Here is a 27977-nt window from a genome sequence, read left to right as displayed (position 1 = left end):
TCCCGGGTTCGATCCCAGTCAGGGCACAGGCCCTGGTTGCAGGCTCGATCTCCAGTAGGGGGCGTGCAGGAGGCAGTCAATCAATGCTTCTCTCTCATCATTGATGTTTCTCTCCCTCTCCTTTCCTCATATTTTTAAAAAAAGTTTCCCAAAGTACAAAAGCCCAGACACAGGAAGAAAATACTTTTTTATTCTCCACACAGAAATCCTGCCCGTCCTCTGCCCCCCACCTGTCGCTCCCCACACGCTGCTGGGCCGGCCATGCCCGCAGGAGCCAGGCGGGCAGCAGCGTGGCCGGCGAAGCAGCCTGCGCGGCCTCCGGCACTTGGTCCATACGGTCAGCCACGGCCTGGTCTGGAGGCTCAGCAGCAGCCCAGCAGCTGGTCATGGCCATACCTGGGGGCCCGCAACACGGAGCAAGCCCCTGGCAGGAGCGGTGAGCTGACCACAGCTGCCCCGGCCCCGAGGCCCAGAATGGGGGAGGGGCCGGCTGTGAGCTGGGAAGGCACATCCTCTGGCTTCACCCCGGCCCCAGCTTCTTGTCGTGGTCTGGGAGAGGACCACGTCCCCAACCCCCTGCGGAGCCAGTCCTCAGCTGCAGTTGGCGTTGTTGGCCCACCACAGGAGGGCCTGGGAGGGAGGGAGCGCCGTCCTGGCCCCCACCTTCTGCTTGGCCTTGGCCTTGGCCTTGGGCTTCACCGGCAGGGGCCGGATCAGAGTCGTGTCGGTCTGAAGGAGACGTCAAGGCAAAGGCTGAAGGAAGGACTAGAATACAGGCAGGAGAGGTGAGACCTGGGGTGGGCCCCCGTTACACACCAGGCAGCAGCCCCCGGCAGCTGGGATTGCGGGGCCCGTGATGGGGGGTGTGGGCTCTGAGCTCGGCTCAGCATGGAACAAGGATACAGGCTGGATGAACTTGGTCCGGCCCCCGAGGCCGTCGAAGCCGGTTCTGACCTGCAGGAAAGGGAGAGCTGAGCGGAGGCCGCGGCCCGCGGGCCGGCCTGCCCCGGGGAGGCACTCACTGTGTCTGTGCTGCGGCGGGGCTCCGGCTGGGCCCTCTTGGGCTGCCTGGGGCCCAGGACGGCGTTCCGGATGAAGAGCGGGAAGGCACCAGCCAGCTCCTCGTCCGGCTCGCCCGCACAGCGCTGGCCGCCCAGCGAGAGCTGCGGCTCCTGCGGAGGCCGGCCAGGCCTGAGCTGGTGGTAGCGCGGGCCGGTGGGCGGGTGGAGGACTAGGACCCCCAGCCCCTCCGGGGAGCAGAAAGGACAATGGGCAGGTTTCTGGGGGCCCCGCAGGGCCCCAGGCCTGGGTGAGGACTGACACAGATCTGGCAAGACCTGCCCTCCCGGAGCCCGGCTTCACGCGCAGCCCGGCCGGACTGAGGGACTCGGCCGTGTGGGGACAGCGTCCGGAGCCTTACCTGCGTGGAGCCTTTGGGCAGCTTCCCGGGCCCGTCCTGAGTGGGAGCGCTGTGAGACACGAAGGCGAGAGGCAGGTGAGTGGACACAGACGGTGGTCGGCTCAACACGCCTCCTGCAGAGCCACCGTGTGGTGCGGAGTGGCGTGTGGGTGCCGGGCAAGGCACCTCGGTGATCCCTATGCCACGGCAGACTGTGACCAGCTAGACCACATGTGTCAAACACAAGGCCCGCGGGCCAAATCCGTCCCGCCAGGCCTTGCAATGTGGCCCGCACCGCGCTGTCATCACTGCACTCCGCTGCGTTTCCATCACAATGACAGTTTATGACTGTTCAGTAAACCATTCGGCCCTCGATTTAGGCTGGATTTTAGATTTTGGCCCCTTCTCTGATTGAGTTCGACACCCCTAAGCTAGACAGTCACGGCGGCCAGTGGCGGAGGCAGGGAAGGTTGGGCCACTGCCAATCTGGTGGCTCCCACTCAGGGATAAGCTACCCCAATGCTCCCCAAGCCCCCAGGCATCTCTCCATGTCCCGGGCTCTGGGTGGGCAGGAGCGCCCAGCCGAGGCACACCCACGGGAGGCCCATCAAGGAGCCAGGCCGGGGCCATTGCCGCCACGAGGCCCTCGATGAGCAGACGCCCACAGGGCAGGGCGGACACCTCCCTGCACAGGCCAGGCCTCCCGTCCCAGCCCCAGAGCAGGCACAATGCTTCCATCCAGTTCCTGGGCAGGCAGCTGCACGCCCGGCCGGGTCTCCCCCAGGCGAGGGGAGGACGGCGGCCTGTGGTGGAGAACAATCAAAAGCAGCCCTTGGCCTCCCTGCCTGGACAGCAGGCCGTCCACGCCTGACGGGAACAGTGGTTGTCTCCGTGGTAAACTGCATGTGGCTGGCGGGCCAGGGACAGCCTCCGCTGCCAGGGCCACTGCTTCCCTGGTGCAGGTCCCCCCACACTGCCGCTACGGCTGCCCCAGGAGGGCTGGGCCGGGCTCCATGGGGTGAGATGGCCCTGCCTCAGGGCTCCATGGGGTGAGATGGCCCTGCCTCAGGGCTCCATGGGGTGAGATGGCCCTGCCTCAGGGCTCCATGGGGTGAGATGGCCCTGCCTCAGGGCTCCATGGGGTGAGATGGCCCTGCCTCAGGGCTCCATGGGGTGAGATGGCCCTGCCTCAGGGCTCCATGGGGTGAGATGGCCCTGCCTCAGGGCTCCATGGGGTGAGATGGCCCTGCCTCAGGGCTCCATGGGGTGAGATGGCCCTGCCTCAGGGCTCCATGGGGTGAGATGGCCCTGCCTCAGGGCTCCATGGGGTGAGATGGCCCTGCCTCAGGGCTCCATGGGGTGAGATGGCCCTGCCTCAGGGCTCTATGGGGTGAGATGGCCCTGCCTCAGGGCTCCATGGGGTGAGATGGCCCTGCCTCAGGGCTATGGGTGAGATGGCCCTGCCTCAGGGCTCCATGGGGTGAGATGGCCCTGCCTCAGGGCTCCATGGGGTGAGATGGCCCTGCCTCAGGGCTCCATGGGGTGAGATGGCCCTGCCTCAGGGGCCCGGAGGAAGAGGACCCGGGGGTGGCCTTCCACACAGTGGGAGTGCCCCCACCATCAGCCCATCCTCCCCACGGGACCTCTGGATCCTCCCCCCGCCCCCCCCCCCCCCGTCTCCTTGCTTAAAGGGCGATGATGACCTGGACAGGCAAGACGAAGACTGTGCGGTCAGTGTGCAGGGAGGAGGGAGGGCTGGCACCAAGGCCAGCCCAGCCCGCAGCCGCTCGGAGCTACCAGGCGGCCCGCAGGGACCTCCCTCCGCCCCTCTCCCGGTGTGGGCACTCACCGTGCCTTCTCCAGGCAGAGCTTCTTGGCGGGGCCGCGCTGAAGGCCAGGGGGCCGGGCCGGCGGGGTGTCCACGTCAAAGGTGGCGTTGAGGTCGATGTCGTCGCTGAAGGCTGGCCGGCGAAGCTTCAGGCTCAGCATCTCCACGGGGGCCGGGCTACGGCACAGACAGAGGGACCAGCTCACCGAGGCGCCCAGGACAGCGGCCCCGAGGGCTCGGGAGACGGTTCCGCTCCAGGGGCTGCAGCCGCCCCGCTCAGCGCCCCCTGCAGGGCAGCCTCGTCACCACAGGAAAACCACTGGGCTCAGCCCTCCAGGCACGGCCAGCCACAGGCTGGCGGTAGGAGGAAGCACGCGAAAGCCACGCAGCCCACACGCACAGGGAGCTGCCGTGTGACCACGCGCCTCGGTTCTCAGAGCGCAGCGCAGGAGCAGAGGCACGGCCAGACCGCCCTCTGCACTGCCGAGGAGGACGGCACCTCAGAGACCGAGAGGATGGCTCCCTCGGAGCTGGCTTGCTCCGAGCTTGAACATGACAGACACTGAAGGAGGGCTTCCAGACAGTAAGTTACTAACACGGGCTATGCGCATGTGTTCCATTTAAAAAGCAGCACAAGCCGAAACCGGTGTGGCTCAGTGGATAGAGCGTCGGTCTGCAGACTGAAAGGTCCCGGGTTCGATTCAGATCAAGGGCATGTACGTTGGTTGTGGGCACATCCCCAGTAGGTGTGCAGGAGGCAGCTGATCGATGATTCTCTCTCATCGATGTTTCTAACTCTCTATCCCTCTCTCTTCCTCTCTGTGAAAGTCAATAATATATTAAAAAAAAAAAAAAAAAAAAGCAGCACAAAACCAGACAAACCAGACTTCACACAAATTTAAAAATTTGTGCATCAAAATGTATTATCGTAGTCAAAGGGCGATGCAGGGAATGAGAGAAAATATTTGCAGATCGTATCTCTGGTGAGGGATTAAAACCTATAGAGAGCTAGGACTCAACCTGACTGAGAGAAAACAAACGTGATTCAAAAGGGGCGAAGGTCTGACAGATGTTTCTCCTGAGATGGACAAACGGCCCATAAGCCCACGAAAAGATGCTCACCACCACTCCTCATCAGGGAAGACAAATCAGAGCCACCACAAGATGCCACCGCGCACTGTTAGGACGCTCCTGTCCACCCAAACCACCAAACCAACCAGAACCAAAGGAGCAGGTGCGGTGGGAAGTGGAGACGGACGCAGTGCTCTGCTGGGGGAGGGCAAATGGCACCACCGCTGCGGGAGAAGGCGGTTCCACCAACATTAAAACTAATCCCACCGGCCCAGCACCCCTCGCGGGAAGCGACCCAGAGAGCTCCCCTTCCTTGCCTGCCAGTGCAACCGAGGCCGGGCGAACCCACCTACGCCAACTCCCCTCTGGGAACCGCTGTGCCAGGCACAGCCAGAGCCACCCGTGCCCCCGGTCACAGGCTGCTGGCCTGCGCTCTCCCCACTGGGGCACCACGAGGCAGAGGCAGGCGGGTCCGGCTGGGCGGCCTTTTCTCTCCACCGTCTCCTGGCAGGGCTTCCTGCTGCTGTGCCCAGACCCTGCCCGCGGTGCCAGGATGCGTGCCCAGCTTTGGCTCAGTTAGGACAGTCTTCTTCCCGTGCACCTCCTGGCCCACAGAGGGAACCCAGCTGCAGAGGTGCCCGGTGCCCGCTCACTCCCCACACTGCCCTGGCCCAGGGGGACAGTCTCACGCCCTCACACCGTCCCCAGCAAACCCCTCTTAGAAGCTCGAACTGCCCTCTATGCCGAGGCCTCTCCTTCCTTCCCACTCCCGTGCTGGCGGGGGCACTGCTGGGCCGCCCGGAGACGCATCGCCTGGGGACATGTAGCCAGGCCTGTGTGCAGAGGGGCCTCGGCCGGGGGCTTCAGGAGGTGGAGCAAAGCCCAACTTCCAGAACGGAGCCAAGGCCCGGAGCAGCCCGCGCCTGTGCGGGGAGACGGTCAGTGTCTCCCCGTGAGCTCAGGGTGCCCGTGGGCCTTCCCTAAGTGAAGGCCTCCCAACTCTTCAGCCTGGAGGCCCCGAGAGGTCTCCCAGTCACCCCTCCGCGGCCGCCCTGACATGACAGGAGTGAAGGACAGCCCTACTGCAACAGCTGGACGGGCAGCCGCCGGCGTACCCAGGGCCCCACATTCTGGCCGTGCACGGCCAGGGACAGCGGAGGAGGGAGAGCTTGTCGCTGCTGGGAGACCGTGTGTGTGTGTGCCTGCAGGGCCGCCGAGCCAAGGGGAGAAGAGCCACGCAGAGGCAGGAGGGCGAGGAACGGTCCTCAGCGGTACGAGGTGGCTGCAGCCTGAAGGCGCCCCTGCCGAGGCCCGGCCTGTTCGGTGAGGAAGGAGAGGCTCGGTGCCCAGGGGCTGCCGCTGGGCTGACAGGAAGAGGGAGGGGTGGCTGGGAAGGGGCAGGCGGCTCCAGCACCCGCTGGACATGGGGAGAGGGAGCATGAGGATCTCCCCAGGACACGCAGCGTGGCTCAGGGAAAGACGGGCCGCTAGCTTGTGGGGAGACAGCCCAGGGTGCCCGCCCCGCGGCTTTGTGGCACGCAGGAGGAGCAGGGACACACAGGAGGAACAGGGACACGCAGGAGGAACAGGGACACACAGGAGGAACAGGGACACGCAGGAGGAACAGGGACACGCAGGAGGAACAGGGACACGCAGGAGGAACAGGGACACGCATCCTTAGCCTTTGGCTCCCTCTGCTGGCAGCGTCCATGCACACGCTCCGGGGCCCAGAGGGATCCTTTTAGTGACTGTTCCCGTTTGCTCCAGACTCGGGAGGGGGCGGGGCTGACAGAGCGTTTGGTGAGCCATCCCACAAACAGGCTGCGGGAAACCCCAGTGCCTGCCCTGCTTGCCATCCGAGGTCCCGTCTGGGCTGCCCAGACTTCTGCTTGTCTGAGCCCAGAACCTGCCTCAGCTGCTTTGCAGCGAGACCGTGGCTGCCTCCCAGGCAGCAGCACAGCCTCGCACCCACCGCAGAGCCGCCCGCCAGAGCCAGGCCGGCCCTGACCGGGAGCTCTCCCAGCACGGCCCGCACCCCGAGGACACACACCTCTCCAGCACCAGCCGGTTCACGGCCTCGCTGTCCCCCGGCGGCAGGCTCAGGGTCTCCTGCAGCATCTTCAGCTTCTTCCTCAGGCTCTTGGGAAGGAGGAGAACGTGTGAATGAAAGGCTGGGGCGTCAAGCCCAGACAGACGCCAAGGACAGAGCGACAGCAGACGGCAGGCCCGGGAGCGGGCAGGGCCTGAGACCAGAACCGCCTCCCCCCCGCCCCCCGCCACACTGGCAAAGCCCCGTCTCTGGCGAACTTGGGCTGCAGGTGAAGAGACGGTGGGGGAAGACCCGGCGCCGTCCGCCAGGCTCCAGACCGGGCTCCAGGCATCCACCCTGACCCACCCGGTGCAGGAGGCGAGGGAGCCCACACCCAGCTCCACCGACTGCGCAGGCCCCAGGCAGAGCCGGCCCCGGCCGCTCCGAGGGCACACAGACCCCCTTACCCTCTTTCTCCCCCCTCCCCCCCACCCGCTCCGCCAGGGCGCCCCTCACCGCGATCTCCTTGTCGGCGCCCTGCAGATCCTTCTGGGCCGACCTCAGTTCCAGCTTGGCCTGGTCCAGCTCAGCGTAGACCACCTGCAACTGCCGGCAAGCGGAGGGGGGTGAGCCAAGGGCGGCCACATGCCCTGCCCTGCCCGCGGCGGCCCAGGCTGCTCAGGGCAGACTGGGGTCCGGGTGTGGGGCCCCGGGAGACTCTAGTGCTGGGCCCTGATCCAGCGAGGCCCTCAGGCTGCCCTGCACCCGCGGCCGGGGGTGCGCCAGGCCTGAGAGTGAAGTGGCCGTGCTGAGCCCCCTGGGTTCCCAGCGCATGTGCTCTGGGCCTGGCGTGGACCTCTGAGGGCGGCACATTTGGGACCTGCTCTCCCGCCAGCTGAGGGCAGCAGCCAGGGCAGCAGGGGGCATAAGGCTGCACGCCAGTAGAGCACCCGTGTGCCCTGCCACCCTAACTGGACAAGGCACACAGCCTGAGCCCACCCCGTGAGGACTGGTCTCCGAGTCAGGCCACAGCCCTGGTCAGCGGCCCCGCAGGCCCCAGGCCTTGCTCAGGGGCCGGGCCTGAGCGTGGAAGTAAGACGGCCCCTCTCCCGCCCCCCCGTCCCACAAGAAGCTCTCCCGCCCCCCTGCTCCCGCAGGTACCTTGCTTTTGGAGGAAAACAGGTCCTTCTTGAGCTTGTCAGCCAGCTCCCCGGAGGCCTTCCGAGCCTCCTTCAGATTTTCATACTCCCTGCAAGGGGCCAGGAGAGGGACGTCGGAAAGGGCACCTGCTGGTCAGACTGAGCACCGAGCAAACACCGAGCCCAGCCCAGCCTGCACGTCCACTCTGACACCGAGCTTGGGGCGGCGCTGGGAGGGTCCTCCCCGCCAATGCCAGGACAGCGGCTGCCCGCTCCCTCCGGCCCTCACTCAGGAGGCCTCTGGGTGCTCTGTGCGGTCAGCCACGCGGCCCTGCCCTGCCTCTCCCGCAGCAAGGGTGAGCCAGGCGGGGCGGCACAGTGCTGCTGGGGCCCAGGCGGCGGAGACTGCGCAGGGCTCCCCTCGGAGGCGGGCCAGCCTCCTTGGAATAAGGCCTCTAACCACTCCCTTCCCTCCACAGCCCAGGCCGGCATCCCTATCTCCATCAGTGAGCGGAGGGTCAGAGGCTGAGGTGGGCTCAGAGCGGACGGAGGCGGCAGGCACCCTGAGCTGGGCCCTAACTCCCTGCTCTGCCGGTAAGGGGGGCAGCAGGGGGCAGCGCCCGGGCTGGGAGGAGGACGGAGCACACACTTCTTGAGCGACACGCAGTACACGGCCAGCTGCTCCACCGCTGCCTGGCCTGCGCCCATGTCCCGGATCATCTCCTCCACCTCAGGCCGCTGGCTCTTGAGTAGGAGCTCAATCCTGAAAAACAGCGGCCCACGGCGCTGAGCATTCGGAGACAGCTCTGCCTCCCTTCGCTGCTGTTGCTATGGTGACAACCCGGCGCTAGGAGCACAGCCCCAGGGATGCTGCTGGGGAGGAAGGGGTGCTGCCAGCGGCGCTCCAGGCCAGGGATCCCCGAGAGAGGCTTAGAGCACAAGCGTAAGGCTGCCAGCCACGTGGCCACGGGCAACAGGACAGGGAAGAACGTGGAAGGGCCCCCAGGGAAGTGGAGCAGCCGAGGCTGAGCAGACACCTGCGCCCCACCCAGCTGCCCCCTTCCCCCAGCCCCGCCCCCCGGCCTCCGCTAGAGCCACAGCGGTGCCCGGCCCGCCGGCCTGGGAGCGGTGCCCCGGGGCTGGGCAGGGCAGCGCACCGCTCCATGGTCTGCATCTTGCTCCGCAGCCGGCGGGCCTCCTCCCGGGCTTGCTTGGTCTCGTCCTGCTGCTGCTCCAAGAACTTCATCTGCTTCTGAGGAGCAAACACACCAACATTCCTGTCGCCTGGAGCACCCGGGGCCACGGCTATAGGCACTGGGGAAGCGCCACCCGGCCCTGCCGGCTTTTGAAAAGGCTGAGAACCGTGTGCCCCTCCGCCCCTGGCCGGAGGGAAGGCTGCTGGGCGCACTGGAGCTTGTGCTTTTCTGCGGAGAGGCCCTCGCCCGCAGCTCCTCACCTCCCCGCGCTCCCGGGAGCTGTGTCTCCCAGAGGTGCAGCCCGGCAGCACCCACAGGCCCTCGTGGGCTGCCTGACGCCTGTGCTGGGCGTTATGGTGCATACTGTACAGTCCGGGCCTCACTGTCCCCCATCTAGGCCGAAGGACGGCGGCCAGAATAGCAGCTCTGAGCCAGGGGCCACCGGCCAGCTGCCCTCAGCCGAGACCCTCCACCTCTGGGGACCCTGCTCTGCAGCCTCCCCTCCCTGGCCAGGCCACGTGACCCAGACCAGCCGCCGCAGGAGCAGACAGTGACTCCGTCTGTTCACAGGGACGCCTCCTCCCCCTCCAGTGGCTCCCGGCAAGGACTGTTCTCCTGCGAGGCCAGCATGTCCACGGAGGGCTCCCATCAATCGCCTCCAGCCCCGGGAGAGAAGAGCTCAACCGGCTGATACAGAATTCACGGGGCCGGGGCGGCCTCACGGGAGCCGCGCCGAGGGCTGAGTGCGCACAGGCGTTCCGGGCGGGGTACACCCGCTCCGGGAACACGCCCCGCCTCCCGGGTCCTGGCTAAGCAGCCCCCGAAGTGCGGGAAGGCCTCAGCTCCTCACACCTGAGGACAACCTCAGAGGGAGGCCTGTGCGGCCCTCTGCGGGCCGGGTGCAGCACGGAGAGGGGGAGAGGGGGAGAGGGGCTCGCCTCCATCCTACACCTCACACCGCGCTGCTGACCAAGGCGGAGCGAAGCCTGGAGCGGCGAGCCCGGCCGGGGCTCCACCCCCTCCCTCCCCAGCGCCCCGGCCCCGCACCCTGGCCCGGCCCACCTTGAGGGTGGCACACAGCATGTCGGCCTCGTCCAGGGCCCGCTGCAGAGACGCCACGGCGGTGTTGCGCTCCTCCAGCGCGTCCCGCAGGGTGTCGATGATGCCCTGGCTGTCCCGCTTCTCCCGCTCTGGGGCAGGGAGGAGAGAGAGGGGCCTGTCAGCTGAGAGCCTGGGCTTCTGGGCGCCAGCACCCCACCCCGAGGCAGGGGGGGAACAGTCCCAGGCCAGAGGCAGGGGCCGCGGTGGGGAAGCCGCTTCATGGCCCCCATGCCATGTCCAGTCAGCTCATCGTCCCAGATGCACCAGGTTCCTGCCAAGCTCTGGCCGGAGCCTCTCCCTCAGCCACTCTGTCCCTCAGGGGCCTCCCAGCTGAGCACCAGGTCCCGGGGCAGTCAGGCCCCTTCCTCTCCTCCCCTTTCCTCCAGCCACAGAGCTGGCCAGACTCAGACACCCAGCGGGGAGAGCCCTGGCCTCTCCCACCAGCACCCGGGCCAGGGCTCCCCACGGCCGTGCCGCCGGCTGACTCACCTTTCTGGGAAAGCTGGGCTCTGACGTTATCCAGCTCATTCTGCAAGGCAACGGGCACCGTGAGCAGCAGCCGCCTCCATCGGCCTGGGAGCCCCGGGTGGGGGGTGGGGGCGGGGAGGGGGGGTCGTGGAGCCTGTCGGCCTAGAGCAGTTGTCGGCAAACCGTGGCTCGCAAGCCACAGTTTGCTGCTCTGTTGACTAAAGAGTTTGCCGACCACTATCATATGCTACCCTTTGCCTCTTTGCACATAATATGCCACAACTGCCTAATCCTCACAGCTTCCAACTACACGGTAGCATTTCGTCTAGTCCAGTGGTCGGCAAACTCATTAGTCAACAGAGAGGCAAACTGGGGCTCACAAGCCGCGATTTGCCGACAACTGGCCTAGAGAGGCCCAGGCCCAGCAACCACGGCAGGAAGCCTTGCTCTGGCTCTCGCCTTCCTGAGCAGCAGCCAAAGGGGAAGTGCTATCAGGTACCAGACCCCGCACAGGGGGAGAGGGAAGGGAGGGAGGGAGGCAGGCCTGGGGGGCAGCCCTGCAGCGGAGGCTCCACCGCGTCCTGGGCCCGCGCTGGCCCTGACCGCGCTGGGCGTCAGCTGCGCTCAGCGGGACACACAGTGGGCATGGCCAAGGACCTGGGCTACCTCTCCTCCCTCTGCCCTGGGTCCTGCCTGCTTCACAGTCCACCTCCCTCCCACAATCGCCAGCCCCAGGACTAACATGGCTGGTGGGCCAGGACAGCTGTGAGCCCCTGGGGGAAACCCCACGCGTGCGGGGCTCCAGGGAGACTGTCTGAGCCTCGGAGCCTGTGCATACATTCCAGAGCCCCTGCAGGGCCGCTGAGAGGCGGGCAGCGCTGCCCCAGCTCCCCTTCGGGAGCCAGAGCACTCAGCACCGGTGGCCAGAGGTGCCTCCTCCATCAGCCGGAAAACCGAAAGGTGTGGCCAAGGCTCCATGGAGGCAGCTGGGTGGAATCCAGGCAAATCCTCCTCCAGATCAACACAAGACTCAGAACCTCACCCGTCTCCAATTCTAAGGCCCGGCCCCAGAGGCCGATAAGCCACAGGTGGGCCGGCCGGGCTGGCCATGTGGGCTGAGCGCCTGGAGTGGGGAGTGGTGGGCGGGGAGGAGGGGCCGGGGGCTGAGAGGAACAGCCACCTCTAGGCCCTGGCCCGCCGCACCCACGCAGGACGCCTCCGAGCCCTGTTCGCAGCCGCGCAAGGCTGCCTCGCTGTCTCCCAGGTCTGGCTCTGAACGCCGGAAAGACACGAGGCTGCCTTTGTTCCTGCATCACGGGGAGAGCACAGCTGAAGGCTGGGAGCAGTTACCATGACGATGAACATGCTGGCTTTCAGCACAAAAGCTCCCCGTTCTTGAATCAGTGAGTTCCAAGGACATCATGGTACCCTGGAGCCAAGGCCAAATGAGCCTCGATCTGACAGATGCCCAGAAAATTAACCCCCGGAGTCCAAGCTCATCGCCAACGCTAATCCCACCTCCTCACGAGGCTTCTCGTGCAGGAAGCTGAACCTCAGGCCCGGGCAAAGCGGTGGGCGTGCGGGAGGGCACCCACCCACCCATCCGCTCCCGCAGTGTGGGTGCAAATCTGGATTCCAGGCGCTGCCTCTGTTCCCGCCCGGGGAAGACACGAGCTCCCTCAGGTGTGAGACACAGCCAGGTTCACGATCAAAGGGCCCACACACCTCCCTGGCTGTGGGCTGGGAGGGTGGCTGTGGATCCTTTAAGGCACATGTGTCAAACACAAGGCCCGCGGGCCAAATCCGTCCCGCCAGGCCTTGCAATGTGGCCTGCACCGCGCTGTCATCACTGCACTCCGCTGCGTTTCCATCACAATGACAGTTTATGACTGTTCAGTAAACCATTCGGCCCGCGATTTAGGCTGGATTTTGGATTTTGGCCCCTTCTCTGATTGAGTTCGACACCCCTACTAAGGCGAGGCGACCTTGGGAGGGGCACTCTGACCCTGGGGCGGAAATGCTCTGAAACCCCAGAGGGAGGGCTCTACAGTGCGCTTCTCCTGCACCTCAGCTCCGCCTGTCCTCTCCCCCCTCCAGAGCTCCCACACACACTCGCGCTGAGAGGGGGGAGCAGAAAGAACGGGCAGAGAACATGGGGCTCAGCAGGATGAGAGAGATTCCGGGCACCTTTAAGAATTCTGCATCTAAGACACCCTCCTCCTCCTGGGCAAGGTCAAAGAAGAGCTTGTTGATGATGGACCTCCGGCCAACCTGCACGGGAAGACAAGGAAGAACGTGACTGCACAGCCGGGCCCCGGGCCAGGCCTGCTCTCGGGCCCCACATTTCACCCCGCATCCCGTGGAGGCAGAAGACCTCTGCAACCTGCAGTGCCCCAGCTGGTGCCCCGAGCCTGGTGGCTCCTGAGGTCATGCCTCTGGGACCCACATTGTAACCACTCAAATGACACCCCAACTGTAGGTGCTGGGCATTGGGAAAATGGGAGAGGCAGAGGAGGGCCCGAATCTATCCAGGTGAGGTGATCCAGGCAGTGAGTGTGCCTGCCAGCCACCCGTGGGCATGAGCAGGCCTCAGAGCCACAAGCCACAAGGCTCCAAAGGGCCAGCGATACCAGCCTCAGAGACCGCCCCTCGTTCCTGCTTCCTGGCGAGAAGAGGCCGTAGTGGGGGGATCCCCCTCCCCGCTCACCTGGATTCGGCACTGCGGGCAGGTCCGACTTGGTGCTGTATCGAACCACTGGATCAGGCTGGAATGAGAAGCAGAAACTCAGGCTGGTGAGCCACGGCGTGCCCGCAGACACCCAGGCCGGGCAGCCTGCTCCGCCACAGCACAGGGGAGAACCGCCCTGGCCAGGTGGCTCAGATGGTGCAGCATAGGCCGCGGGTTCAATTCCCAGGCAGGGTGTGCATGGGAGGCAACTCATCAATATTTCTCTCTGACATCAATGTCCCTCCTTCCTTCTCTCCCCCCTCCCTCCCTCCCTCCCTCCCTTCCTCTTCCCTCCATAGAGGCTATACATGCAGAGACAATCGCTTTAATTTCCCAAAGCTAATTAAAGAAATCATTCCACAAATGGAAGAAATGTAACGAATCCCAACCAGGATAAGTAAAAAATTATAACAACAAGAGAGCTGAGGTGTCTACCTGTCAGACAAAATAGACTTTAAGTTAAAAAAAAAAAAAAAAAAAAAAGATTACAAGAGACAAAGGACTTCATATACTGATATATTGGTAACAGGTTGAATCCAAGAAGAAATAACAATTATAAACACGTGTGCACCTAAACACAGAGCCCAAAAGTATGTGAAAGAAATGTGGACGGAATTGAAGGGAGAAATCGTTCTAGAACAAAAGTTGAAGATGTCAGTGCCCCTCACTTTCAATCATAGACAGACCAATCGGACAGATAATCAACGAAGAAAGGGAGAACTTGAACAACAAAATAAACTAACCAGGTCTAACGGGCATATACTCCACCTGGTAACAGCTGAATACACGTTTTTCTCAAGTGCGCACGCAACTCACCAAGACTGGCCATATGTTGGGCCACAAAACAAGTCTTAATAAGTTTTAAAATATCTAAATCACAGAAAGCATTTTCGTTTATCAACATTTACAGTAGCACAGCTCATAGCAGCCAAAACACAGAAGCAAAACAAGGTCCATTAACAGATGAAGGATTAACAAAATGTGGTATTTCCATACAACTGAGTATTACCCTACCCTATATAATAAAAGGCCAGGGACCATAAGTGTAACGACCGGAATGCTCACTCATGCATCTCAGTGACCATGAGACATTGACCACCTCTCGTGTGTGTCTCTCCCCCCCACCCCTCATGAGCAGTGGCTAGCGGCGGTGAGCAGGGTCGGAGAGCAGCAGTGAGCTACCTGCGCATGATTTTGCGTGCTGGGTCTTTAGTTCAGTCATAAAAATGAAATACTGATACATGCTATAATACGGATGAACCTTGAAAATATGATGCTTAATGAGATAATCCAGACTCAGAAGAACAAATATTGTACAATTCTACTTCTATGAGGGCCTAGACTAGGCAACTCCAGGAGACAGGGGTAAAATGGAGCCTTGGGGAGGGGGGATGGAGTTATTGTTCAATGGGTAGTGGATTGTTGTTTTTTTGGTCTGGAATGATGGGAAAGTTCTAGAAACAGGCAGTGGTGATGGTTACACAGAATTACTAAAGTACTTCATGCCGCTGACTCGTACACTTAAAAGTGGTTAAAACGAATGGATCTTTCAGCTCACTGAGTGAATGCCATGCGCAAAGCTCCCCTTCCAGGTTAGAAAAAGAATGAACAAAAGGCCCTGCAATTAGATGGCGGCAGACATGTCCAAGGGACACTGCCGGAATCTATCCCTTTAGGAATCTGGCGGCTGATCGTGCATGGATAGGCAACGGCCTCTGGCGGGCGACAGAACAAGATTAAAGCGGAGGCAAAAGGAGCCTTGGGAAGAGAGGAGACCATGGCTTCCACACATCCCCTCTCCAGAGGGTCTATGTTAAAGCTGGGTCATGTTCTTTCCCATATTGAATTTGTTGATGTTGTTAAATAAATTTTGCAACAGTACAAAAATGGTTAAATGGTATACTTTTATGTTATATACTTTTATTACAATAAAAAAGGCCGAAACCGGTTTGGCTCAGTGGTAGAGCGTTGGCCTGCGGACTGAAGGGTCCCAGGTTCGATTCCGGTCAAGGGCATGTACATTGGTTGCGGGCACATCCCCGGTGGGGGGTGTGCAGGAGGCAGCTGGTCGATGTTTCTCTCTCATGGATGTTTCTAGCTCTCTACATCTCCCTTCCTCTCTGTAAAAAGTCAATAAAAAATATATTTTTTAAAAAAGGTATGTAGTAATTAAAACAGGGGCGGGGGGAGCAAGAAGTGGTTCTGATGGTGAATTCTCTGTATATTTTACCCCAATAAATAAAGGAGCCGGGCCCTGCACCAGCCTGCCCACAGCCGCGGGCTCTCCCCACCGGCTGTCCTCCCTGACCGGTCCCGCAGGGCGGGCAGCATCGCCCGCTCCCTCAGGCCGCACCACTTCGCCCTGGGATGTTACCTGGGTTTGAGGTTTGCTGGCGTCGGGAATACACTGGGGGGTCTGACCAGAGAGCGGTCTCTGAGCAAACATCCCAAACCGTCCAGCCAGAGGCCTACCGGGCTTCCATCGCCAAGAACCCGAAGGGCTCGTCAGTGTGGGGAGAGCTCATCTCGGCCCAGGTCGGGGACCTCCCGTGGGGCGCCGCGAGTGTCCCCCTCATCCCCCGTCCGGGCTGCGGGGGGCTGGCAGCCGCAGGCCCGACACCCCACACTCCCTCCCGTTAGGGACGAGGACGGCAGGAAGCGTCCAGCCCCCAACAGCGGCCACTCACCACTGCAGGTGGAAGGTGTGGCCGCAGTGGATGGCGGCCACGTCGCGCGAGTGGTCGAAGAAGTCGGAGCAGATGGTGCAGAGCGCACGGATGGGCATGGTCGCCGGGCACCCCGGCACCGCGTCTCAGCTCCCTTCAAATTTGGCTCCACGGCGCGACTTCCGGGGTAGGGCCGGAAGTGGCTACGCGAAACGTGGAGGCGGAGCCTAAATACAGATCCCGGATTGGACGATCCCTCTGGGGGCGGGGTTTCAGGCCCCGCGGACAAATAGAATCCTGGGGCGGAGCGCGGGCCGCGGGAGCGGGGCGGCGGCTCCGGGAAGGTGCTGGGACCGCGGAGCGCAGCGCGGACGGAAGCGGGACCCGGAGCGGGACCCGGAGCGGGACCGGAGCGGGACCGGGAGCGGCCACGCCGCCGCCGGGCTGCTTTCGGGGCCACTCAGCGCCGGTGCGCCGGGCTCGGGCTCCTCGGCCCGGCCTGCCATGGCAGCCCCCTCTGGACAGCGGGAGAGGCGGGCCCGCGGCCGCAGGGCCGTGGGACGGGGTCCCCGTGGAGAGCGGGCCGCCGCGCTCCGGCCGAGTTGGCCCGCGCGCGGGAAGTTCCCACTGACCCAGAGGGTGCCCCGCCCTCCCAGCCCTCGGCTGTGGAGTCGTCCCAGGAAGATAGACACGGGTCCTAACCCCGCCTGACGACGACCCCCAAGGCTGCGGGCGGCAGGGCCGGTTCCCTGACTTCTGCTCTGAGCGCCGGGAGGATCCGTTGTGCCCCTGAACTGTACGCAGCGTAGGGATTTTGGAGGCCCGGTGTCCCATAGCCAGTGGCTCACAAACCCTAGTTTCTTATCCCCACATCACATCAGTGATCTTAGAGTCTTCCCCAGGGGCAGCGGCATTCCGGGTGAGTTCCTCGGGTGCAGGGCATGGAACCAGTCTTCCTAGGAGTTACCACTCAGCTGCTTTTAGCAGCGTTACCCCCTCAACCCCCCGCCCCCACCCCCTCCCACACACACAGGAAACCTCCTGCTGAGCCTCCTGATGCCCCACTGGCTTGTTGCTCCTGAAGGAGACTCAGAGAACCCCTGGGCCCAAGTGCTGCTCCCAGGAAGAAGGGCCTACATGAAGGGCAGCTAGAACCTTCGTGCGCTGCCCGCCCTGGGACCTCTCCCCAACAGGGAAGCCCACCTTGGCGGCTGGGTTTTGGTGGGTTCCAGTTCTGTGCCTAAGTTAAACCAAGGGCTCCTCGTGTTTGTTTGTTTTTTCCCCCCTCACCTGAGGATATTTTCCCCTTGATTTTTAGGGCGAGTGGAAAAGAGAGGGAAAAACAGTGAGAAACATCAGTGTGGGAGAAACACATAGATTGGTGACCTCCTGCATGCCCCTGACCAGAACCCAGGCTGGGGAGGAGCCTGCAACCAAGATACACGCCCTTGACTGGAATCAAACCTGGGACCCTTTGGTCCGCAGGCTGATGCTCATGCACTGGGCCACACCAGCTGGGGCACACCAGGGACTCCTCGTTACATAGGACTTGTCATGACAGCAGCCCAAGGTCCAACACAGGACCGCCATCCGTGTGGGTTTCAGCCCAGAGGAACCCGTCGCCACCATTAGGGGCACCCGGTGAGGATGATTGTGCTCTTGGCCAAGCCAGCCGGGGACCTCAGCATAGGCTGCTGCTGGGCACCTCCTTTCAGCCTCCGCCCCCCACTGCCTGCTGGGCCCCTCCCCAGGAAGACAGGAAGCAGCAGCTAGAGGTGCCAGAGGCTTTGTCAGGCTGACGTTTATTTGCCAGGTTCAACAGGCACAGCAAGCCCGCCGATCCTCACACACCACAGCAGACCCACAGGCATGCAGGGGGGAGGGCAGGCCCGCCGCCGAGTGCCGAGTGGGGCCGGGACCGGGCAGCTGCCTGCCCAGGCCGCGGTGGGGTCTGACAAAGGGCACCTCCCAGGAGCCTCCAGGAAACTGGGGAGCCTTCTTCCACCCCCTCATCCTGGCAAAGGGGCTCAGAGGCACCCGGGCCTCTCTCAGCCCCCATCGGAGGGGGAGTGGGTCAGACATAATGGGGACTCCCCTCTTTTCCGTTGTGGAAGTGGGAGAGAGAAAATCTGCTCAAGGGCAGACCCTCCCAAATCAGAGTGTGGGACACACGTGCAGGTCCCCTGGGACAGAGAGGGCTGCCGCCTGGGAAGAGGCAGGGAACACCAGCCCTTCCTGCCTGGCTGTGGTGAGGCCCCGCTGGGCTGGCGCACTCGTGCTGGGCCTGCACTGTCCTCCCGCTTCTCATTGCCTCCTTCTCCTCCCTCCTTCCCCACTCAGGCTCCCAGCCGTGGCACAGGCAGCCCGCTGCAGGCCCGGGAGGCAGAGAGGGTCTCGGGAGGGGCTTCCCAGGGACAAAGACGAAAGCTTCTACCCTCCTCACTCCTGTTCGCCTCTGAGGACCCCCACGGCGCCCGAGCAGTGCCCCCCGCCACACGCCCAGCCTCGTCCTGGCGCACACTGCTCTGATCTCCGCACCCCTCCTGGCCTGGGCCCGCTCCGCAAGGCGCCCGGACCACAGGCACGTGCCTGCGCGGGTAAGACCGCTGACAGGGCCTCGCTGGAGGACCAGCTCTCAGGGCAAGGCCCCCGAGTTTAGGGCCTGGGAGGGGACGGGCTGCAGGGCCTGCCTGGGGGGTCGTGAGGCGGAAGGGAGAGGCGCAGGGACCTCCTGAGGATCCCCAAGCAGCGTCCCACGGGAACAGAACGGGAAGCGAGCGAAAGACAAAAGCCACAGGAATCCATGCAGGGGCTGGGGCCGGTCCTGCCTCTGGCTTGCCCACCACTCACACGGACACACGCGGGAGACGAGCCTGCTCTCCCGCGGCCCCCAGACAGGCCCCACAGTGAGAGGCAGGGGCCGGGGAGGGGTGCGAGGGCATCATGCCAGCGACTCTATGTACAGTGAGAAGCCTCTCATCCACGCTCCCACCCTCCTGCCCGCCCCCGCCCCCCACGAGCCTGCCACTCAGCTGGCATCCTCCCTCCGGGACTCCGCGGCGGAGCCAGCGGCCTCTCCCCCTGTGCTGGCGGCCGGGGCCTGGCCCGCCGCGCCCCCGGAGGCTGTGCTGTCCGGCTGGGCCGAGGCCGGCTCGGGGGTGGCACTGCTCTGGCTGGTGGGCACAGTGCTCTCTTCCGTGGCTGGTGTGGCTCTCCCGTCCGTGGCTGGGGTGGCGCTCCCGTCGGTGGCTGGGGTGATGCTCCCGTCGGTGGCTGGGGTGGCGCTCCCGTCGGTGGCTGGGGTGGCGCTCCCGTCCGTGGCTGGGGTGGCACTGCGGTCTGCAGGGACCGCACCATCACTCTTTGCAGCGTCACCTGCTGTGGCTGCGCTGGCACTGCCCCCCAGGGCTGGGGCAGCCCCACCTGCAGCCCCGGGCACGGCAGTGTCTGTGGCTGGAGCCGACGGGGCGGCCGCGGCGCTGGACTGCTCTGGCGCCCGCAGCCGCTTCATGAGCGTGGTCACTCGGACAGCTTTCTGCGAGGAGGGGAGAGGGGCTCAGGGAGGCTCACGGCAGCCAAGTCCCCTCCCTGGCGCCGGCCAAGCCCAGGCCACCCCCCAGGTTGCCCCTGGCCGCCTCCGATCCCCCCAGGGTGCCCCTGGCTGCTCCGATCACCCCAGGGCGAGGCACCCGGCCCCCAGCTCGTGGTGGAGCAGAGCCTGTGAGGGAGACTGCAAGGAGCTGCAGGCTCCAGAAGGAGCACGTGGCATCAGTCCGAGGGAGCGCCCCCGGCCTCACCTTCCACTTGGCCCTGGCAAAGTTCTTCTCGATCTGGGCACAGACTCCGTCCTTGATGTTCTTGTCGGAAGCGGCGTTGCCGGAAATCCTGGAAAGGGTGCAAAAGCGTCCCAAGGGCGGCTTCCACTGCCCGGCCTCGGAAGCTCCAGCGGTCACCGGCGCCTTCTGCGGTCTGGCCGCCCCCACCCCCACCCCCACCCCAGGCCTCAGGGATGGGCTGCGGGTGTGAGGAGGACAGGCCGGCCTCGCCCGGCCTCCTGGCCCCGCTCACCACTCGTGGGAGATGGCCTCCTCGGCGGTGATGCGCTGGTCCTGCTCCACCTCCATCAGCCTCGTGACCAGGTCCTTGGCTGCGGACAGAGCCGGGGAGAGCTCGGCTCTATCCAGAGGCCAGGGGTGGACTGGGGCAGAGTCCAGAGCGAAGGCTGAGGACAGGCCCCGCGCCAACCCTCCGTGCTGCCCGGGTGCGGGGCCGGCTCACCCGCCTGCGAGATGTCGTCCCAGTACGGGGAGTCGAACTCGTAGTCGCCCGCCAGGATCTTGCGGAAGAGATTCTTGTCGTGGTTCTCATAGTCGTCCTCCTCCACCTCCTCGTAGAAAGGCGGGTTCCCCGAAAGCCTGCCGGGCGGGAGGCCGGGGTCACCCCGGAGGCCATGGCACAGGCCCCGCCCCCTGGCTGTGAGCCCCCCTGTTCGCCCGCCCACTCACAGGATGTACATGATGACGCCGATGGCCCAGCAGTCCACCGGGCGTCCGTACCGCTGCCGGCCTACCACCTCCGGGGCTGCAAACAGTTCCAGCCGGCGGGTCAGCATCAGGCCTGCCAGGCCCGGCACCGTTCACACCCCGCCTGGGCCCTCCCGCCCCGGAGTCCCTCGGCAGGCGGTCGCCCCCCGCCGCCCGCCCGCGCCTGCTTGCCCAGGTACTCCGGCGTCCCGCAGGGCTCCTTGATGAGGCCGCTCTCCAGCTTGGCCAGGTGGAAGTCGCTGATGACGATCTTGGAGTTCTTCAGCCTGTTGTAGTACACCAAGTTCTCCAGCTGCCGCCAGGAGCCGCGCGGGGTGGCAGAGACGGACCGTGAGGAGAGGGCCTCGGGGGCTGGCCCGGCCCCCGCCAGCCGCCCGGGCCCCGCGGGCCAGGCCCCGCCTCACCTTGAGGTTCCTGTGCACGATCTTGAGCGAGTGCAGGTAGGCCACGGCCTCCAGGACCTGCCGCACCACGTTGCTGGTGTCTCGCTCCGAGTAGTAGCCCTGGTCCAGGATCCAGTCAAACACCTCCCTCCCCGTGGCCCTGAGGGACATCCAGCCCCTGAGCCCGGCGCGAGCAGGACCGGGCGTGGGGCGAGCAGGCGGGCAGGCTGCCTACGCCGGGCAGCTGGCTGGACAGGGCACCGAGCCGAGACCGGGCCCCGGGGTCCGAGGAGGGGGCGTCCCCCGGAGGGTGGGGTGTCCCGGGGCCCCGGGCCCACACTCACAGCTCCAGGAAGATGAAGTACTCCTTGCGGGTCACAAACACATCCACCAGCTGCAGGATGTTGGGGTGCTTCACCCTGCGGCGAGGGGAGCACCCATCGTCAGGGGAGTGAGTCCCGAAAGAGGCTCTGGGGGCCGCAGCAGACTGCTGACTGGCCAGAGGCCTCCCCCCCCCCGCCCTCTGCCCCTCTCCCTCTGCCCCCCTACCCCGGGCCTCACTCACATCTTGAGGATGCCAATCTCGTTCTTGGCCGCCTTGCGCACCTTGCGGCCGTCCCGCTTCTGGAACTTCTTGCAGGTGTGCAGCTTGCCCGTGCTCTTGTCCTTGGCTCGGAAGATCTCGCAGAACTCCTCCCTGCAGCAGCAGGCACCCCCTCAGCCGGCCTCGGCGCAGGCTGCCCCCCACCCCCGCCCCGGCCCCCCAGGACGGCACTCACGTTTTGATGACCTGTCCCAAATCATATCTGTCCGTCACCTCCGACGGCTGGTTATAGTTCTTCTTGTCGCCCAGAGTCACACACCCAAACGGCATGACCAGGCTCTGAGCTGTGGGCAGGACGGGCGGGAGGGGTCTGGCTCAGCCGTGCCGCTCGCTCCCCACAACACCGAGGCTGCCTCTGGGAGGCCCCAGCCAGCTCAGGCCACGCCAGATGCAGAGTCCAAGGCAGGAAGGGCTCCAGGGAGGTCAGACCCGCTCCTAGCCTGCTTGTCGGCCCTGGCCTCCAGCCACTCAGCGTGGCTACCCGAACGCCCATCACCCCGCTCATGGAAGTGTCAAACGGACATATCAGGGAGTCACTGTGTAACGTACACACTGAAAAGATGGAGCGAATGACTTATTTAGCCCTGGCAGGTGTGGCTCAATGGGTAGAGCATCAGCCCGCAGACTAAAGGGTCCCAAGTTCGCTTCTGGTCAAGGGCATGTACCTTGGTTGCAGGGCCCAGGCAATTGATGTCTCTCTGTCTCTCCCTCACCCTTCCACTCTCCCTCAAGATTAATGGAAAAATATTCTTGGCTGAGGATTAACAATAACAAAATGGATTTTTACATTTCAGCTATTTTACAGATGACAAGGCTGTCACTGCCCACTCATCAGATAGTCATCTCTGAACGTCTGAAGATGCCGAGCATTGGCACAGACGAGGAGAACACGGGCACTGCTGGCGGAGGGCGAGTCTGCCCTTGGGGACCAGCTGCTAAAACATCAGATAAATCCTATGAGCCTGCAACTGCCCTGCTGAGATACACAAACACACAGGATGCTCACGCACGGGTGCTCACAGCTGCAGTATTGATATCTGTCAAAAACTAGAGACAACCACGACTATGTAATCTATAATCAATATTATCAATTACAGAATCCATATAGCGTTCAAAACGGGCAGAATTACCTTGTGCTGTTTAAGGATGTAAACACACTGGCAAAAGGACAAAGAAAAGCCAGGAAATAAACACCCTGAGTCCTTCCAGAGAAAGAAAGGGGTCTGACTGAGTCAGGACACCTGGGGATTCTGCTGGGCTTATTTATGAACTAAGTGATGGTTTCACAGCTCTGTAATAATTTCTAAAAATGTATATACAAGTTTGACACATTCCTAAATTTCTGTTATATTTCAAATTAAAACTGTTAAGGTAAAATTTTTAAAGGTTTTTTGTTTTTTTTTAACATCACTTCTGTTATTTTTTTAAATATGTTTTTGTTGATTTTTGTAGAGAGAAAGGGAGGAAGAGAAACATCCGTGTGAGAGAGAAACACTGACCGGTCGCCTCCCACACACATCCGCGGGAATCCCATCTGTGAGGGGGGAAGTGCCCAGACTGGGAACCGAACCGGCGACCTTTCAATGCACAGGATGACACGCAACCAACTGAGCCACGCTAGCCGGGGCTGCATTTTTAAAAGTGCACACACCAGTTTATACACTATTCCGGAAGGACCACCAAGAGAGCAAAAGTTCTCTTTGGGGCCAAGCATCGGTGTCCGAGGGACAGGCTTGTACTTTCTGTTTGTGGTCTTTGTTGGGGTTTTTACTCTGATTGCTTTCATTGATGTGGTCACTGCTGCATTCAGGTGCTGTGCTTGGGGGAGTCCCCGGAGGGAGAAGGCCCATCCGGGCAGAGAAGCCAGGAGAGGCTGTGAGGGAGAAGCAGCTTGGGGCTGGGCCCGAGCGGGAAGGGTTTGCCAGGAGCCAGGCAGGGGGAAAGGCCCCGAAAAGGGAACCGGGCCGAGCCTGCCGGTGGTCGCTGCCTGCTCGCCGCGGCCCACAGAGACCTCACAGGAGAGGCCCTGGCAGGGTCGGGGTTCCAGGCACAAGGGGGACTTCATGCAGCTGACCGCGGTGGGCTCCAGGCATTCCAGCACCTGCGCCCGGCACTGCAGTGCCAGGGGGACTGGCTCATCGCCGAAGGAAAGGCGGGGCCAGTCTGCCTCCAAACGCCTGGCCGGCCGGGCCGCAGCGGCTCCGCCCGCGGCTGCGCCAACCTGCTCAGCTCTGCTCCTCCGGCCGCACACCGTCCTCACTCAGCCCCCGGCCCGGCCTGGCCTCACCGTCACTCAGCGCGGGCAGTGCAGGGAGGAAGCCAGGCACTGGAAGGAGCCGGGTCAGGGGGAGTCGGCCTGCACCCCAGGCCGGGCCGCGCACAGCACCCCCCCTGCCCAGGCTGTTTGCTTCTTCCAGGCAGGCCCACCGCTCCCGGGTCCCAGCCCTGCACTCTCCCTCCAGCCTGCCCTGGGACAGGAGCATGCCAGCAGCCCCCTGTCTGGCTGTGGGCTCAGGGACCGCGACGGCTCTCCCAGCGGGAGTCAGGCCGCTTAGCCGTCCCAGGAGGCGCAGAGGGAGTGGACTGTGAGGGCTCCCAACGGTGTCTCTGCCACCACGTGGCCGGAACCCCCTCCCACAGCTGACGGGAGGCCCAGCCGCCCACCCTGCCGGCGCCATCTCTGTGCCCTAACCATGGCGGGGGGCCCCGGTGTGCGGTGACCGCCTTCCCCGGCTGGGCCCAGGCGTGTGCTGGGTCCCACAGGGAGCACAGCTCTGTGGCTCTGCCTACACGGACGGCTCCCTCTGACGTGCCCTCCCCCCTCCCATCAGTCTCCATTGTCACGCCAGAGTTATTTATAACCACCAACAACCAGCCACTACCAAACATCACCAACAGGTGACCGGCCGCCAGCTCGGCAGAGGCCCTCCGGGCAGCCAGTGCGGGCACACCTTCCTGCCCTCCGCGCCCACCAGCCTCCACAGCCCCAGGCGCCGACCCGGGCGGCATCTCCTTCACTGCGATCCGGCCAGGTGCTGGAGCAGCAGCCTGTCTAAAAGCATCCCTGCTCCAGACCCAAAACGGCCCTTCCCCGAATGCCGTCCTCACCCCCAACTCCCCAGCCCAGCCCACCCCACGGCTCCCGCTCTGACGCAGGCGTGGGAGGCCCCGCATGTGCCTGTCCCTGGTCTCTGCGGCTTCTGGCCACGCACCTGCCCTGGTGCCCACAGGGCCAGGGCTGCCCAGAACCCGCTGCGCCCACAGTCCCAGCAGCCGGAGGGGCCGCATCCTCCAGGTCCTGGAGCCTCGAGGGCAGGGCAGGGCCGTCCACCTGCCCCCCCCCTCCGCCAGGTGCTGCTTCTCGCCAGCTGACTGCTCCCTGGCTCCCACCCCCACGCGGGCCCAGGCGGGAGAGAAGAAAGGGGCCGGGAATGAATGCCTCAGTCCCCTCCACCCCCTCCGCTCTGCCATCTGCCACCCACTGCTGCCACCTGGGAGGCTGCTGGCGCTCCGAGCCCCCAGCACTTGCCTGCGACAGTGGGGAGAGGGCCGGCCCCAGAACTGGAGCAGCTTCCAGAGCCGGGAGGTCTGACCCCGAGGCCCAGACTCAGCTCAGCAGCGGGGTCTCTCCCCGCAGTGACCCCGAGCCCGGCTCTGCCCAGGTCCACCAGGAGGCGCAGGAGGCGAGCGCCAGTTCCCCCTCTCCCTGCAGAGAAATGGGATGGTGTGCGCAGGGCCGCCCCCCGGGAGCCGGAGGCCAGGCTCTGTCAGCTGACCCCCCCTCGGGGAATGGAGCCTGAGGCCCCGAAGGCAGCCTCCGACTGACTGCAGGGCCCGGGCACGAACGGTCCCGGGTGGAGATGGTGTAAGGCCAGGCCGGCCCACGGGAAGCGTCAGTGGGACCAAGGCCAGCTCAGGGGCCCCAGAGCCCCACAGGGGAGTCCTGTCCCTCCTTTCCCCAGGGTCAGGCCCCACCTTGCTCGGCCACAAATGCGTTTGCCGCTCCGGGCTCCGCTGGCAGCAGGGTTCCACAGCTCCCCGCGCCCGAGGCTGGGGGGCCAGGCCCGGGCCAGGGAGCCTCCGACAGCTGCAGACAACACCTCCCGATTTAGTGGCATCTGTGAACCCCTGCAGGCGCCTCCCTCCCCGGCTCTCCTCTGCCATGGACTGGCCCGGGCCCAAGCCCTGCCCGCCCCGCGGAGGCCTCCGGGGCAGGTCCAGGGGATGCAGGGACCCCGAGCTCAGGGTCTGGCCTCGGAGGCAGAGCTGGGCTTCCCGGCCACCGTCCAGCTGCTGTGGGGGGACCCGGGAGGCCCAGTCCCTGCGGCCACTCCCTCCCGCCCAGCCAGGTGTTGCAGAGAGAGGTGTCCCCTCTAGAAAGTTCAGTCCTCACCGCACAGGCAGAGCCAGAGGGTCCCCGTCTTTCAACCCCGGAAAGCAGCCCTGTGGGTGGAGGAGGGGACGCAGGGGAAGCCTCAGAGAGCAAGGGGTTGCTATGGTGATGGAAGTTTTAAAACAAGGGGAGGGGGAGGGGAGAGATGGCAGCCAGACCCCTGGGTGAATTCGCTGGGGCTTGAGGCAGGTTCCGCCCCAGGGGTTCCGGGGCCCCGGCCCCCAGCGGGTGGGGAGGAGGGGGCACTGACAGGAGCGAGTGGGGCAGGGAGGAGGGGAGACAAAGGCACAGCCTGGGAAGGAAGGGGGCAGAGAGGGCCCGAGGGAAAGGACGCAGCCCCAGGGCACAGAGGGGAGGCGGGCCGGGGTCCTGAGGGCCTGTGGGTGCCAGAGAGCCCTCAGGAATGCCACGTGCCCTGCACACCTGGCGGGGACCACCGGGCGCCTGTCCTGCAGAGGCCAGCCTCGCCCGGCGGAGGCCTGCTGTGGTCCAGCCCTCGTCACGGCGGCTGGGGTTCCGGCTCCGCTCAGGAGGGCGGCCCCACGCGTGGAAGGGCGGGTGTGGGGGATGGAAACGGATCTCGGATCTCAGAGACTTGGCTGCTTCCTTCAGGGCCCCTCCTCTCAGTGCCCCGCTCGGCTCCTCCCCCTCCTGCTGGCCTCTCCTGGCCTGGGGGCCCGGCCCCTGGGGCTCAGCCTAACCCCCGCCACCACTGCCCCCTCCGCCAGGGCGTCCTGCAGCTCAGCCCCTAAGCAACCTAGAAACTGGACAGCTGCCCGCCCCGCGTGCCTGTTTCCCTGGACGGAGACCGGACACTGTGGCCTCCTCCAGGGCAGGAGCGGCTGGGCTGCTAGTGAGTGGTGGCCAGGGCAGGGGCTGGGAGGCAGAGGAAAGGAGAGCCTGCCCCCCTGTCCCCCCAGAGCAGGGCACTGAGAGAAGTGGAGGCAGCAGTGCCCTGCCTGAGGGACTCAGGCCCCGCAGGTGTGAAAGCTGACAGGGATCCACTGGGGAAGACGGTGGGGGAGGCACCCCCTTGGGGGGCTCAAAGCCGGGCCGGGAGGAGAGTGGCCAGAGGGACGAAGGGCCTGCTCCCCAAGAGAGAGCCTGGGGCGCAGGCTCTGCCTGGGAGGGGATGGACAAAGCGCTTGCAGAGCGGAGGGGCTGGGGGAGGCCCTGGGCCCCCGCCAAAAGCTACAGGCTGGAAAGGCGGACCCTCACTCGCTCCCTGTCCCCCCCCCCCAGCCCGGGCCCTGCTCCCCACCCGGGCGCCCCCCGACCTCCTTCCCAGAGCCGCTGCTGGCTCGCCCCCGCTGGCACAGCGACGCACATGCGGGAGGCACACGTGTGCCCGAGCCCGCACCTCCCAGCGGAAGCTCGTCCCCCGCCCGCCGCCCAAGGTGGGGTCCGGCCGGCTGAGCCTGGGAGCCAGGTCCCGGCCGAGGGGCTGGTGGTCCCAGCGGCTGGGAGCCCCCTCCCCACTCCTCCCGCCCCGCCCAACCCCCTCCAGGTCGTCGTCCATTAAAAATAAATAAATTCCCCCCAAACCCCTCTCCCTTGTCACAGGAACGGGGCTGCCTGCGGGGAGGGAGGAGGGCAGGCGGGCTGAGGGTCCGGAGGGTCGGCTCGGCCGGGGCCCTCCCCATGGGGCACTCAGTGCCTGCGGCTCCCGCTCGCACAATGGGAGCCAGCGCGCGGGGGGTGGTGCGCACAGGGTGGGGGCCGTGGAGGAGGTCCGCCTGGACTCGGTCCGGGCTCCCCTGGGGCCCGGCTGTCAGGGGTGACGGAACTTAGCCCAGCCCCGCGCCCCTGATCCCCTGATTGGCCGGCCCCAGCCCTCGGGGTCCCACACCCGGCGCCCCCACCTCGGGCCGGAGACCCGGAGACCCCGTCTTCCCAGACCGCCCGGCGCTCGGGGCGCCCCCACCCCGCGCCCGGCCCGCCCGCACCTGCAGCGCCGGGAGATCGCGGGGAGCAGCGGCCGGTCCGGGGGCGGCGGGGCTCCGGGGCGGCGGGCGGGGTCCGCTCTGACGCGGGGCAGACGCGGCACCAGCTGCAGCCGCTCCGGCTCGCGGACCGTCAGCATCTCCCGCCGCCGCTCCTGCGCCGGTTCGCATCCCGGGCCGGGGGCGGGCTGGGGGCGGGCTCTCCGCCGGCTCCGCCCCGACCTGGAGGAGCCCCGGGCTGCAGCCCGCTCCCAGGGGCGCCCCAGGCCCCCGGCGGACACCCAGAGGCCCCTCAGGCCCTGAGCCGGCTGGGTGGCAGGGATCCCAGGGGCCCGGCTCCGTCCCCCGCTGGGAGTGAGGGACCCAAAGAACAAAGCCCAAGTGGACGCCCCGATGGACAGCGCCAGGGCCAGGCGAGCCGCCCCCAGACCTGCCCCCCTTGGGAGTCGCGGGCGCAGGTGGCCAGGGAGGGTCCGGGACCCCCA

General features: G+C 64.8%; 2 protein-coding genes across 4 annotated transcripts; both read right to left on the bottom strand.

Moving 5' to 3' along the window:
• Window positions 1–95: 95 nt before the first annotated feature.
• LOC118715783 (TRAF interacting protein) lies at window positions 96–15824 on the bottom strand. 2 transcript variants are annotated; one of them, XM_036432401.2, is made up of 15 exons: window positions 15647–15823; window positions 12939–12996; window positions 12419–12502; window positions 10253–10292; window positions 9725–9852; window positions 8624–8718; window positions 8116–8229; window positions 7489–7576; window positions 6844–6933; window positions 6349–6437; window positions 3249–3404; window positions 1421–1469; window positions 1023–1172; window positions 904–954; window positions 104–729 (listed from the first exon to the last, which is right to left on the bottom strand). In XM_036432401.2, the coding sequence occupies exons 1-15, from the start codon at window positions 15742–15744 to the stop codon at window positions 592–594; spliced, it is 1428 nt and encodes a 475-aa protein (XP_036288294.2). In that variant the 5' UTR covers window positions 15745–15823; the 3' UTR covers window positions 104–591. The 2 variants fall into 2 exon arrangements, with proteins under 2 accessions (XP_045435535.1, XP_036288294.2); XM_045579579.1 differs by lacking the exon at window positions 1023–1172 and having other exon boundaries at window positions 96–729; window positions 15647–15824.
• CAMKV (CaM kinase like vesicle associated) lies at window positions 3646–27677 on the bottom strand. Of its 2 annotated transcripts, XR_006741185.1 has the most exons (12): window positions 27496–27677; window positions 21332–21440; window positions 21118–21249; window positions 20897–20971; window positions 20574–20712; window positions 20341–20461; window positions 20131–20206; window positions 19904–20040; window positions 19694–19772; window positions 19423–19510; window positions 18211–19160; window positions 3646–3659 (listed from the first exon to the last, which is right to left on the bottom strand). XR_006741185.1 is itself a non-coding variant. In XM_036432252.2 (11 exons), the coding sequence occupies exons 2-11, from the start codon at window positions 21424–21426 to the stop codon at window positions 18654–18656; spliced, it is 1449 nt and encodes a 482-aa protein (XP_036288145.1). In that variant the 5' UTR covers window positions 21427–21440; window positions 27496–27677; the 3' UTR covers window positions 17397–18653. The 2 variants fall into 2 exon arrangements, 1 of the variants encoding a protein (XP_036288145.1); XM_036432252.2 differs by lacking the exon at window positions 3646–3659 and having other exon boundaries at window positions 17397–19160.
• Window positions 27678–27977: the final 300 nt, after the last annotated feature.

This window comes from Pipistrellus kuhlii, unplaced genomic scaffold (genome assembly GCF_014108245.1).
Source record: "Pipistrellus kuhlii isolate mPipKuh1 unplaced genomic scaffold, mPipKuh1.p scaffold_m20_p_11, whole genome shotgun sequence".
Taxonomy (NCBI): Eukaryota; Metazoa; Chordata; class Mammalia; order Chiroptera; family Vespertilionidae; genus Pipistrellus; species Pipistrellus kuhlii.
Note: the sequence above shows the minus strand (reverse complement) of the source record. Positions and strands in the feature narration are given on the sequence as shown.